This window comes from Scyliorhinus canicula, chromosome 3 (assembly GCF_902713615.1).
Source record: "Scyliorhinus canicula chromosome 3, sScyCan1.1, whole genome shotgun sequence".
Lineage (NCBI taxonomy): Eukaryota > Metazoa > Chordata > Chondrichthyes > Carcharhiniformes > Scyliorhinidae > Scyliorhinus > Scyliorhinus canicula.
In genome coordinates, this window is record NC_052148.1 from 156,491,726 (window position 1) to 156,504,879 (window position 13,154).

General features: G+C 42.5%; 1 protein-coding gene across 7 annotated transcripts in view; it reads right to left on the reverse strand.

The window, feature by feature from the left end:
- The window catches only part of ncapg (non-SMC condensin I complex, subunit G), a 111,741-nt gene that overhangs the window by 66,303 nt on the left and 32,284 nt on the right, over nucleotides 1-13,154 (reverse strand). For all 7 annotated transcript variants that reach the window (XM_038791537.1, XM_038791538.1, XM_038791536.1 and 4 more), the window contains exons 8-11: nucleotides 12,656-12,805; nucleotides 11,557-11,697; nucleotides 7,266-7,389; nucleotides 1,845-1,934 (exon numbers count right to left, since the gene is read on the reverse strand). In XM_038791537.1, coding sequence (XP_038647465.1) covers nucleotides 1,845-1,934; nucleotides 7,266-7,389; nucleotides 11,557-11,697; nucleotides 12,656-12,805 — 505 coding nt within the window. The remainder of the gene's footprint in view (nucleotides 1-1,844; nucleotides 1,935-7,265; nucleotides 7,390-11,556; nucleotides 11,698-12,655; nucleotides 12,806-13,154) is intronic.

The following is a 13,154-nucleotide window of genomic DNA, read 5'->3' on the forward strand; positions in this document are numbered from 1 at the left end:
GGAAAGAATAACAGGAATGCGGAATATTTGGCTAATGGTAAAATTCTTGGTAGTGTGGATGAGCAGAGGGATCTCGGTGTCCATGTACATAGATCCCTGAAAGTTGCCACCCAGGTTGATAGGGTTGTGAAGAAGGCCTATGGTGTGTTGGCCTTTATTGGTAGAGGGATTGAGTTCCGGAGCCATGAGGTCATGTTGCAGTTGTACAAAACTCTAGTACGGCCGCATTTGGAGTATTGCGTACAGTTCTGGTCGCCTCATTATAGGAAGGACGTGGAAGCTTTGGAACGGGTGCAGAGGAGATTTACCAGGATGTTGCCTGGTATGGAGGGAAAATCTTATGAGGAAAGGCTGATGGACTTGAGGTTGTTTTCGTTAGAAAGAAGGTTAAGAGGTGACTTAATAGAGGCATACAAAATGATCAGAGGTTTAGATAGGGTGGACAGCGAGAGCCTTCTCCCGCGGATGGAGGTGGCTAGCACGAGGGGACATAGCCTTAAATTGAGGGGTAATAGATATAGGACAGAGGTCAGAGGTGGGTTTTTTACGCAAAGAGTGGTGAGGCCGTGGAATGCCCTACCTGCAACAGTAGTGAACTCCCCAACATTGAGGGCATTTAAAAATTTATTGGATAAGCATATGGATGATAAGGGCATAGTGTAGGTTAGATGGCCTTTAGATTTTTTCCATGGCGGTGCAACATCGAGGGCCGAAGGGCCTGTACTGCGCTGTATCGTTCTATGTTCTATGTAATATTGTAGCTACCAGAGCAGGTCAAAAGCTAGGAATTCTATGGCGAGTAACTCATCTCCTGACACCCCAAAGCATGTCATCCATCTACAAGGCAAAGGTCAGGAGTGTAATGGAATACTCTCCACTTGCCTGGATGAGTGCAGCTCTAACAACACTCAAGAAGCTCGACATCATCCAGGACAAAGCAGGCTGCTTGATTGCTACCCCTTCAACATTCAAATGCTTCCACCACCGACAAACAGTGGCAGCCACGTGTACCATCTACAAGATGCATTGCAGTAACTCACCACGATTACTTAGGCAGCAACTTCCAAACCCATGACCACTGCCATCTAGGACAAGAGCAGCGGATACTTGGGAACCCCTCCAAGTTATTGACTACCATGACTTGGAAATAAATCACCGTTCCTTCACTGTTGCTGGGTCAAAATCTTGGAGCTCCCTCACTAGCATCACTGTGGATGTACCTACACCTCAGAACTACAGCAGTTCAAGCCGGCAGCTCACCACCACCTACTGAAGGGCAACTTGGGATGGGCAATAAATGCTGTCTGAACCAGCAATGCCCACATCCCATAAATTATTTTTCTTTTAAAATAATCACTCGGCTATGGTCCCAATTCTGTACTCCTCTGTTCTTTACTTCAGCAGATTTTGTTAATTTGAGCCAAATTCCTTCAGATTCAAGTTCCACTTTGCCCTTTTGCAGTCCAACACTGCCGGCTTGGTTCTTCATTATCATTTTCTAATGATTATGGAGCTAATCACAAAGCGAGGACTGTTCTAAACCTGCCTCTGGTTCAATATTGATTTCCCTTTTGCCTATTTGAGAAGTGTCTTGGGATGTTTCTTTACAACTAATGGCACTGTGCAAGTTGTCTCAAAAGCAATGAAAACAAACTAATCGTTGAAAAACTATATCAAGCAAATAAATCAGTTCTTGTTTAGTTTTCAAATCTTGCATGTCATTATTTAATTTGTAAATCAGTGATGTCTGGTGTATTAAAAAAATTACACGGTTCTTGCTCTGGGTTGTAAATAATAATTCATGTCACCAAATCATGCATACCCATAAGGCTAAATGTGTATACCTTAATTTGTTTCTTCCTTTGTTCATCAGCATTTTTTGGTACTTCAACGTGAGAAATTGGCTCTTGGACATCTGATATTATCTCTGCAACCTGCGGTATTTAATCAAAATTACAATTAAAACTCAACCATTTAGTCATACAATAGTCAGGTTTAATTCAGAATGTCTGTATATCCATCCACAAATATTCACTCCCCTACAACCTATGCACTGTGGCAGCAGTGTGCATAATCTACAAGATGCACTGCAGGAACTAAAGGGTCGTGAGACAGCACCTTCCAAACCCATGACTTCAACCATCTAGAAAGACATGGGCAGCAAACATTGGAGAACACCACCACCTGGAAGGTCCCCTCCAAGCCACTCACCATCCTGACTTGGAAATATATAACCGTTCCTTCATTGCTACTGGGAGAACACCCTCCCTGTGGCTGTGCCTACACCACATTGACTGCAGTGGTTCAAGAAGACAGTTCACCATCTCGTTCAAGGGCAATTAGGGATTGGCAACAAATGCTGGCCCAGGCAAATCCTGAGAGAATAAAAATATTTAAATATACGTTCTTGATGAGGAATTTTACCACACACATCTATAATTGATAGGCCACTCCTATATCAGTGGCATTTGCTAAATGGCTACTCAAAACTATACAAGGGCAGCCTGAATAATTCTCTCTAAATTTCCATCTTTCCAATTACTTCTTGCAGATCCGGAATTCATCTCTTAGACCAAGAATTTTCTGTTTATCCAAACAACAAAACAGGTAAAAGCTATAACGATGAACAGAAATGATCTGGGATAACAGTAGAAGCTGCAATCATTCAAAACTATCCATTTTACAACAATCTCAATTTTAAATATATATATTTTTATTCAAACAAACTTTTTCAATGACAAAAATAACCCCAATATGACACCACTCATCCCAACCAATGTTGCCTCCCCCCAACACCCCTCCACAAAGAAGACCCTAACAAACTGACCAATGAGCCACCCCCCCTCCCAACAGCTGACAGTAACCAACTCCCCGAGTACCTCGAGTAAAACCCGTCCACAAACCCCCTTATCACATACTTGATCTTCTCAAGGTACAGAAATTCCATAACCAGGCCAAAGCCTTAGGTGGCACCGGAGACCTCCACCCCAGCAAGACTTGCTTCCGGGCTATTAGAAAGGTGAAGGCCAAAACATCTGCTTCCAACCCCCCTGCAGCACTGGCAAGTCTGACACTCCAAAGAAATGGCTACCAATGGGCACGGCTCCAGAATCCCTCGCCATTCACCTGAGGAAGGAGCTGCGCTCCGAAAGCTCGTGTTTGAATCAAACCTGTTGGACTTTAACCTGGTGTTGTAAGACTTCTTACTGTGCTCACCCCAGTCCAACGCCGGCATCTCCACATCCAGAATCCCTGACATTTTTCAAAAAAGGAGACACAAAAAGTAACAAGCTTGGGACAAGATCAGAACATGTGCTTGTGGTTTGCCGGCCCCCTAAAGCACCATTCACACCTGTCCACCATCAGACTTAAGCTTGCACACAAGGTGATGATGTTAACCCTGTAAAGTGCCTCACTCCAACCCCCCCCCCGGCGACCAAACCCAGCTTGTCCTCCTATTTCCTCTACATCTTCCAGTGATGCCTGCTCTGTTGCCACCAGCTGTCCATAAATGTCCAAGATCCTTCCCTCCCCTAGCTCATCCAAGGTCAGAACCCGATCCATAAGCGAGGGCACCAGTACTAGGGGAAACAAAGGAAGTTCCTTACGTACAAAATCGCACACCTGAAAGCGTCGGAATACATTCCCTCTTGGAAGATGGAACTTCTCCCAGTCTTCATCTAGACCAGCAGGTTTGTTTCAAACACGAGCTTTCGGAGCGCAGCTCCTTCCTCAGGTGAATGGTGAGGTATGTTCCAGAAACATTTATATAGACAAAGTCAGAGATGCTGGACAATGCTTGGAATGCGAGCATTTGCAGGTAATCAAATCATTACAGATCCAGGCAGAGGGATAATCACAGGTTAAAGAGGTGTGAATTGTCTCAAGCCAGAACAGTTGGTGGGATTTTGCAAGTCCAGGCCAGATGGTGGGGGGTGGATGTAATGCGACATGAATCCAAGATCCCTGTTGAGGCCGCACTCATGCGTGCGGAACTTAGCTATAAGTTTTTGCTCGGCAATTCTGCGTTGTCGCGTGTCCTGAAGACCGCCTTGGAGAACGCTTACCCGGAGATCAGAGGCTGAATGCCCTTGACTGCTGAAGTGTTCCCCGACTGGAAGGGAACATTCCTGCCTGGTGATTGTCGCACGATGCCCGTTCATTCGTTGTCGCAGTGTCTGCATGGTCTCGCCAATGTACCACGCTTCAGGACATCCTTTCCTGCAGCGTAAGAGGTAGACTACATTGGTCGAGTCGCACAAATATGTGCTGCGTACCTGGTGAGTGGTGTTACCACGTGCAATGGTGGTATCCAAGTCGATGATCTGGCATGTCTTGCAGAGATTGCCCTGGCAGGGCCTCCCTGGATCTGTAATGATTTGATTACCTGCAAATGCTCGCATTCCAAGCATTGTCCAGCATCTCTGACTTTGTCTATATAAATGTTTCTGGAACATACCTCACCATTCACCTGAGGAAGGAGCTGCGCTCCGAAAGCTCGTGTTTGAAACAAACCTGTTGGACTTTAACCTGGTGTTGTAAGACTTCTTACTGTGCTCACCCCAGTCCAACGCCGGCATCTCCACATCATTCATCTAGACCAGCAAACCTATCCTCCAGAAACATATCCCTAATCCTCTCCAACCCCTCCCTCTCCCATGCCCTGAACGTTGAATCTAAACCAGATGACACAAATCTATGGTTCCTACAAATCGGCGGTGCCAACTACATAGAGCCTAAACTAAAATGCTGATTAAATTGATTCCAAATCCTCAAAGAGGCTATTACCACTGGGCACAACAGATGTTTTACAGGAGAGAACGGGAGCAGAGCAGTAACAAGATCCTATGCACAAAGCCTCCTCCATCTGCGCCTGCATAGATTATGGATCCTTAAACCACCCTCGCACCTTCTCAATGTTTACCGCCCAGTAACACCACAGCAGATTAGATCGAAGATGTTTTGCAGGAGAGAACGGGAGCAATGCAGTAACAAGATCCTATGCACAAAGCCTCCTCCATCTGCCCCTGTATAGATTACGGATCCTTAAACCACTCTCGCACCTTCTCAATGTTTGCCGCCCAGTAATACCGCAGCAGATTAGGTCATGCCAATCCCCAGATTGTCTACCACTTTGCAGAAATGCCCTGCAAACCAGAGGGGTCTTACCCACCCAACCAAAAGTAGATATTAACTTATTGATCCAGAAAAGCTGTTGCCCAAATTTAACTTTTACCCTGAAAAAAAGAGCCAAACTCCACAATCACCTCCATTATCTCCCCCACATTGGAGAGTGGGTCTGTGATGCCGAACAGCAAATCATCCGCATACAAGGAAACCACATGCTCTATCCCCCTCCAACTGGTAGTTGCCTTTAGTGCAATGACTAATCGCTAGGGCAAACTGCAAAGGAGATAATGGGCACCCCTGTTCAGCTAAAAGTACCCCAAGCTCAGAACATTAGTACGGACTCACAGTGGGGGCCCTAAACAAAAGCCTATTCCAAGATATAAATTTTGGACCAAAGCCAAATGCCCCAAAATCCTGGATGAGTTGGCCCATTCAACCCTGTTGAACGCTTTTCCCGCATCTATCAAAATAATCACCTCTGGCTCAGACACCGAGGAGGGCATTAATACCACAGAGGCCTCCGCCACATTCTCTCCTTCTGAGGCTCGAGGACTTCTGAATTTGACACGGATCCTTTGCCTGACTTCTACCTTGTGTTGTATCCAACCAACATCACTCAAAAGAGGGGATCTTATTCTATCATACTGCACCAATTTCTTCCCAAAGATTACCCATTAACTGGGCAGAAAGTGTCAAATAGCCAAATCCTCAGGCAGGAGCCACCGTAGATGCGACTGTTCTCCTCATAACCACCATGGAAAGTCAACAATCTAAATTTACCAAGCACCTTAGGTGATGAGACCATCAAACTGACTTTGGATTTTTTGTTCACGATCTTAGTTATCTTAACATTCTAAGCCATAAACTGAAAACTTTGTAGCTTCATAAATATAACAAATTGCCTAAACCGACACAATCTGGCTTCAGTATGCTCTTCATTTGTTGAATGCAATTTTGTCCTCACATACAAATGCATAAGCTATTGTCAAAGTAGGAAAACTTGCTTGATTATAAAGATCTTGTCAATGGAGTTTTCTTTCAAATTTATCACTTTCATTTATATGTGTATTAGATTTCACAAAAGTAGTGAGCAATTAGATTCTCAAAGTCTGTTCTTGGCTAGAAAATTCTCAGTTACCACTGCAAAGCTGTTGCAACTTTGGCAGACACCCTCGCATGCGTGGTTCCTATTGCACTTCCTGACGCATTTCCAACGTTGCTGTGAACGTAGATCTTTAAATAGACCTAAGATTCATTTAATTGCCTCCCTGTCCAGCAGAATGGACATTTGGGCAATATCAGAAATGTTACAACTCTGTGCCCCTTTTGACGATTTTGCCAGTTCTAGCCTGCCACAGATGTAGAGCCGTACAGCACAGAAACTGTTTGGTGGAATTTTAAAGTTTTGCATGGTGCAGAATTCAGAGCTGAACCATCCATTCTGCTATGGATGAAGGCAGTGAACACAGGTTAGAGTATAATAATGAATTTTCAAAGTAGGTCCGAGACAAAGCATCCTCAGGAGCCACATATTTGGAGGTTGACAGTATTAAGTGGTGAGCTGCAGTGTGTCTCTGTGGCGACTTATAGAAGGTCACTTCTAACAAGGTTGCTTTGTATTGGACTTTCCAGGACATGGGGGTTTTGTAATAAAGTGGCATGCATGGAGCTAGCAGAGGTGGCCATAGAATGGAATCTGAAATTTGTCAGTCAATGTCACCGAGATGCCCATATCAAACCGCAGGTTAGGGCAGAGCCAGATTGTGCCTTTGTGCCAACATTTCTTCCAATACTCATCAATTCAGTCTAATGATGTTCCAGTGGGTTACTACTACGGCACACAGTGGGAGGAGTGCATACAGGCTCATTGGCACATTCAGTGTTACACACACTTTCTTATTGACAATCTGATTGACATCTAGTCTTTACATGTGTTCTAAAATTAGGCAATTGTGCTGGCTGGTCTCACAACTCACAATAGGTCCAAGACAAAGCAAAACAAGTTGCCCAGGTTGAAAATGTGTAGCTGCAGAATATTTTTTTTTTACAACTAATAGCATGATAAAATTTACCATGTTAAATAAAGCATTTATTTTAACACAATTAAAAATATAATAGCAGAACTGCACTCTTACCAGCCGAATCCTTCGGTCATCATCCTTCTGGATGCGCAGCAATTGTTCCACCAATAATGCAATAAGGGAACTTGGTGTGTTGGGCAAAATCAGAATTTCTTGCAACACAGAGATCAGGCACTTCCTAGTAAATTAGACCACAGAATTAGCATATAGAAGTATTAAAATGTAGACTGCCCCCTCAGTCCGGTCTCCTTCTCTCTTTTACTGCTTCAATTATTTCATTGATGGGAAGGAGTCCCGGTGCAGCTCCACAGCCTAGGACATCAGAATGCATCTGGTTGACAAAGTATCACATAATGGACATGTCAACAAAATTGAAACACCTGAGACTGAAGGGGGGGGGGGGGGGGGGGGGGGGGGGGGGGCAAGGACTACATAGATATGGTATTGGCCAAGGGATAGAAAGCAGATGGCTTTGGTGAATGGCCGTTTCTCAGATTAGAGAAATGTTATCATGGTGCAGCCCACAGGCTGCATTTGAACCATGTTTCTTTTTGATTTTCTTTGGCACACCATCGTGGGCCGAAGGGCCTGTTCTGTGCTGTATTTTTCTATGTTCTATATATATATATATATATATATATTAAAGACTTGGACGTGAATGTACAGGGCATAATTTCAAAGCTCGCCAATGATACTGAACTCTGAAGTGTAGATGAGTGAAATATGCATACATATGGCCGGATAATTTAATTGACAAATGTGAAGCAATACATTTTGATCCAAAGAATTAACAGCAAGGAAAGCTACATAGTACAATTTTAAAGGGGGAGCAGGAACAGAGACATCCTTCGTAGTATTTTATATACCTCAATCAGATCCCCACTCATTCTTCTAAACTCCAGCGAGTACAAGCCCAAACTATTCAATCTCTCCTCATACATCAACCATTTCATCCTCGGAATCAATCTGGTTAACCTCCTCTGAACTGCCCGGATCCGATGCCACCACATCCTCCCTAAAATAAGGAGACCAAAACTGGACACAATACTCTATATGTGGTCTCACCAACAGCCCATACAATTGAAACAACACTTCCCTACTTTTAGACTCCAATCCTTTTGCAATAAACGCAAAAATTCCATTTGCTTTTTTATTATATTCTGTACCTGCAAACCAACTTTGTGATTCATGAACAAAGACACCCAGATCCCTCTGCCCAGACACATTTTGAATCTTTTCATTGTAGCCACCTGGGGTGGCCACGTCCCGATTCCAAAATGGATACTCGCAAAGAGTGCAAGGAAAAATGGACAGCACTAGAAAAACAAGCAGGTGCAAGGTTTCCTGTGGATTGGAACTTGCAGAACCCAGACAGAACTGAAACTACAAGCCATTAGCATAGTAATGAGCTATCTCCGGGGACAAAAAGAAACATTGATACAATCGGTACCAGGACAGACTCCCCGGCGCCAGTGGAGGCTAAAATAAAGGCAGGCCAATAGTTACCTAGAGCCCACCCAACGATCAGGGAACAACCCCGTTATTGGAGAGAATCGATACAAACGATTGGGACGTGGTCCAATTAATTGGGACCAAGTCCAGGGTCCGCCCAGAAGGGCGCGAAACCCTGGGGACTATAAAGTAGAGTCCCCAAGGTCAGTTCGCTCTCTTATTTTCTCCATCTTCACCTTGGCCTTTGGCTCTCAGCAACGAGAGGCCCGCCAAGCACCAGCCAAGTAAGTCTAAGGTCAACGCACGCTACAAGATAGACGCTCCTAGCTACTATTCTATACCAGTTCGAAGCCAGCAGTATCAGAACAGGACAACGGCCATTGTTCCTCTGACTGAGTGGGCACTCGAAGCTAAGTATAGGCGTTTAGTAGTAGTTGTAGTTTAGCAAGTAGAGTTTATGCATGAGTAATAATTGACTGTGTGTAAATAAATGTGCATTGATTTCAAACTTAAAAAAAAAATAAAATTTAGAGTACCCAATTATTTTTTCCAATTAAGGGGCTATTTAGAGTGTTCAATCTGCCTATCCTGCACATCTTTGGGTTGTGGGGGTGAAACCCACGCAGACACGGGGAGAATATGCAAACTCCACACGGACAGTGACCCAGGGCCGGGATTCAAACTCTGGGTCCTCAGCGCCGTAGGCAGCAATGCTAACCACTGTGCCACCGTGCTGCCCTCATTGATTTCAAGCTTACTAACTGCTGTATCGAGTCATTGATCAGTATTCGGCGTTGAACCTTGTGGTGGTATCAGAAACATACCTGGCGACTCTTGAGCAAATGTAATTAGAATAGGGCAAATTAAGGGAAAGCATAACGAGCAACACCATTTAGACAATAATTTGCCTTTCTATTTTTTCGGCCAAAATGGATAACCTCACGCTTGTCTATATTAAACTCCATCTGCCAAATTTTGGCCCATTCTCCTAGCCTTTATATATGCATCTGTAAAACCTTTATCTCCTTTTCAGCCTGCTTTCCCACCTATGCGTGGAAAAACGCCGACTGTTCCGCACATGCGCGAACTCACGCCGGCCCTTTAGCGCCGCTCCAGCGGCGCCAACCACTCCGGCGTCCACCTAGCCTTCGAAGGTTCAGAGACTTCCTCACTTTCGGGAGCTGTTGGTGCCGAAGTGGTTGGCTCCAGTTTTCCCTCGAGCATTGGGACTTCGTCCCCAGAAGGGAGAATCCCGGCCAAGGTATATGGCCAAAAATTGCATTTTTTTTTAGATTAAACGAAAGCATGAGGTCCCATGAAAATGGAAAGCAAGGAGATGTCAGATGAACTGAACAGGCAATTTGCATCAGTCTTCACTAGAGGACCTCTACTATGTACAATTTAAATATTATATAAATTATTTAGATAAAGGGATTAAAGAGATGGACAGCAAATTTGTTGATGACACAAAGGTAGGGCAATAAGTTGTGAAGAGAACATAAGGAGGCTACAAAAAAGATAGGTTATGTGAGTTACAAAAATCTGGCAAATGGAATATAATGTAGTGAAATGGTCCATTTTGGCAAGAAGAATAAAAAAGATGCAGATTATCTAAATGGTGCGAGATTTTAGAGCTCTGAAGTGCAGAAGGATCTAGGTGTCCTCATGCATGAATCACAAAAGGCTAGTATGCAGGTATAGGAAGTAATTGGGAAAGCTAATAGAATGCAATCATTTATTGAGAGGAGATTTGAATACGCAAGTATGGAGCTTATACTTCATCTGTACAGTGCACCAGTGAGCGCATATTTGGAGTACTGTATTGGTCACCTTATTTGAGGATGTAAATGCTTTGGGAGCAGTTCAGAGAAGGTTTACCAGAGTAATACTTGGAATGGGTGGGTTGACTTGTGAGGAAACATTGGACGGGTCAGGTTTGTATCCATTGGAGTTTAAGAGTAAGAGGCATTTTGATTGAAACACAGAAGATCTTGAGGGGCCTCAACAAGTTGGACGTGGAGAGAATGTTTCTACTTGTGGCAGAATCTAGAACTAGGGGTCACTGTTTAAAATACGGCATTGCCTGTTTAAAAGAGATGAGGCTAAATGTTTTCACTCATGAGGGAGAACTTTCTGAAAAAGGTGGTGGAAGCAGAGTGTTTGGATATTTTGTAAGGCAGAGGTTGGTTAGATTCTTGGTAAGCAAGGGGGTGATACATTACCCGGGGTTGGCGGGATGCAGATTACTATCAGATCAGTCATGATCTTATTAAATGGAGTAGGCTCGAGGGTCTGAATAGCCTACTCCTTGTTCATATGTGGGACAATAGCTCTGAGGTGTTCATCATAGTAATGTCTCAAATAATGAACCAACTTGCCAACTAAACAGCATCCTTTTCTCATGCAGTATAAAATTGTTGGTCCCTTTGAAATTTGGCATCTTGTTTGTGTCCTGAAGTGAAGATGATGAAAAGCTTCAACAGCATGTCTCTTTTTTCAAGCAATATTCAAGATCTGTCATACCAAGCCACACAGATACAGTGTGCCAAAATAATCAGCAGTACAACAAAACCTCTGCAAGTGAATTGTTAGCATCTAGAATGAACTGCCTGAAAAGGTGGTCGAAGCAGATTTAACAATAACTTTCACAAGGGAATTGGATAAATATTTGAATAAGTTTCTGCTCCATCTTCCAATGTTAAAGTCCAATTAATGAAACACCAACGGTTACTATAAATGAAAATAACTCACAGGCACGCATCCAACTTTGATTGTCTGGTTAATAGTTCTGGAAGTTATTTCCGGACATATTTAATCAGTAATGCAGCAAAATCTGAAGCTTAAGTGATGCAGACACTTATACTTTAAAAACTCAAATGACAACAACATTTACCTGCCACCCTCCTCTGACGAATCCAGGCAACCAACAAGAATGACTAGCTGTTGGCTTATGAATTCTTTCTTCATTACCTCCTCAATTTGCGCAAAGTCAGCTCTCTGTGATTCTTCCAGAATAGGAAGTTTTTTCAGGTAACTGATTGTATAAGGAATAACATTGTAAGTTAACTGCAGACTTTAGCTTCATCTTCCCTTCAACTACTAAAATAATAATAATGTTCTACATATGTGCACTACCAGATGATCTAATTCACTTCTACTATTCTTGCTAATTACAGAATATGTTAATGGTGTTGCTGACAAATAAAAACAGTCAATCTCTATCAATTTGTCCAGAATAGAGCCAAAGAATAGACCTGTCCCTCCCTACTAACTGTACTTGACTCTCAAAGTACTTGTATACTATATTTTGAACTATTATTTTCTGAAAGAAATCTATGTAACTTGCATTTGAACAAATCAATAATATCTCATTCCAGCATCTGCCTAGGGACTTACTCAAATAACATTTCCATTATTTAGTTTTGAATTTATTCCCCTTTCAAGCCAAGATTGCACCCTCTGTATCTACTGCTTTGGGTAAACTGAAACAGCTCATCATAGGCTACATTATCTAATCTCTTTAGGATCATTGCCAGCAAATAACACTTTGCAATGTTCTTTTACAGTGAGAACCTTGCCAATGTACACAAGTTTCTAATGATTTAATCCTCCATCATCTAAAATCATAGTTTGCTTTCTTCTATATAGTTTCAATAGCTGCAATATCTTTTTGCACCGTGGCAACCAGAACTATAAAATATCCCAGGTTCTATCAGACTAATATTTGATAAATTAGGATTACTTTATTTCAGCTCTAGATTGACTTTTTAAATACATCGACACAAATTTACTTTAATGACTGCCACCCTAAATATCTTACAACTGGCCCAGTAAAATGTCTGATGCTTTTCAAACAACTGTGATTATACAATAACTAAAAAGTGAGAAAGACATAATATCAGATCAGGCTGATGCCCGCACCAAAATACTATATGCATTACTGAAAATCAATAGTACCATATTTAAAATTTATAGTCCATTTTAACTGGTACCTCAAAAGATATTCAGCAAAAATGGCTGTTTCAGGCAAAATATTTTCCAAAGCTTCTTCCCTTTCAGCTCCCATTGATTTTATGTATTTGCAGAGACATCTCCAGTACAGAGCATTCTCACAAGTTAGATTTTCACCTGGTATCACCTTTCTGAAAGATAGGACAACACTTTTACAAGTCAGCTCAGCACATGGCCTTAATAAGTTACAAATCATAATCTTACACTGAAATAATAACTTGTAATTCATAAAGCAGTTATTACATATTTAGGATATATGTTCATGCAATCCACAACTAATTAATCACTCTTTAGACAGTAAGCACTATTATATAAGATAATTCAGCAGCCAAAGCATACACTGTAATTTTAAAAAAATTGTTCGTGATGTGATAGTTATTGGCAAGGCCAGAATTGATTGTCCATCCCCAATTGCCCTCAAAAAAGGTGGTGAGTCACTTCTTGAAAATCCGCAACCCATGCGGTGTAGGTATATTCACA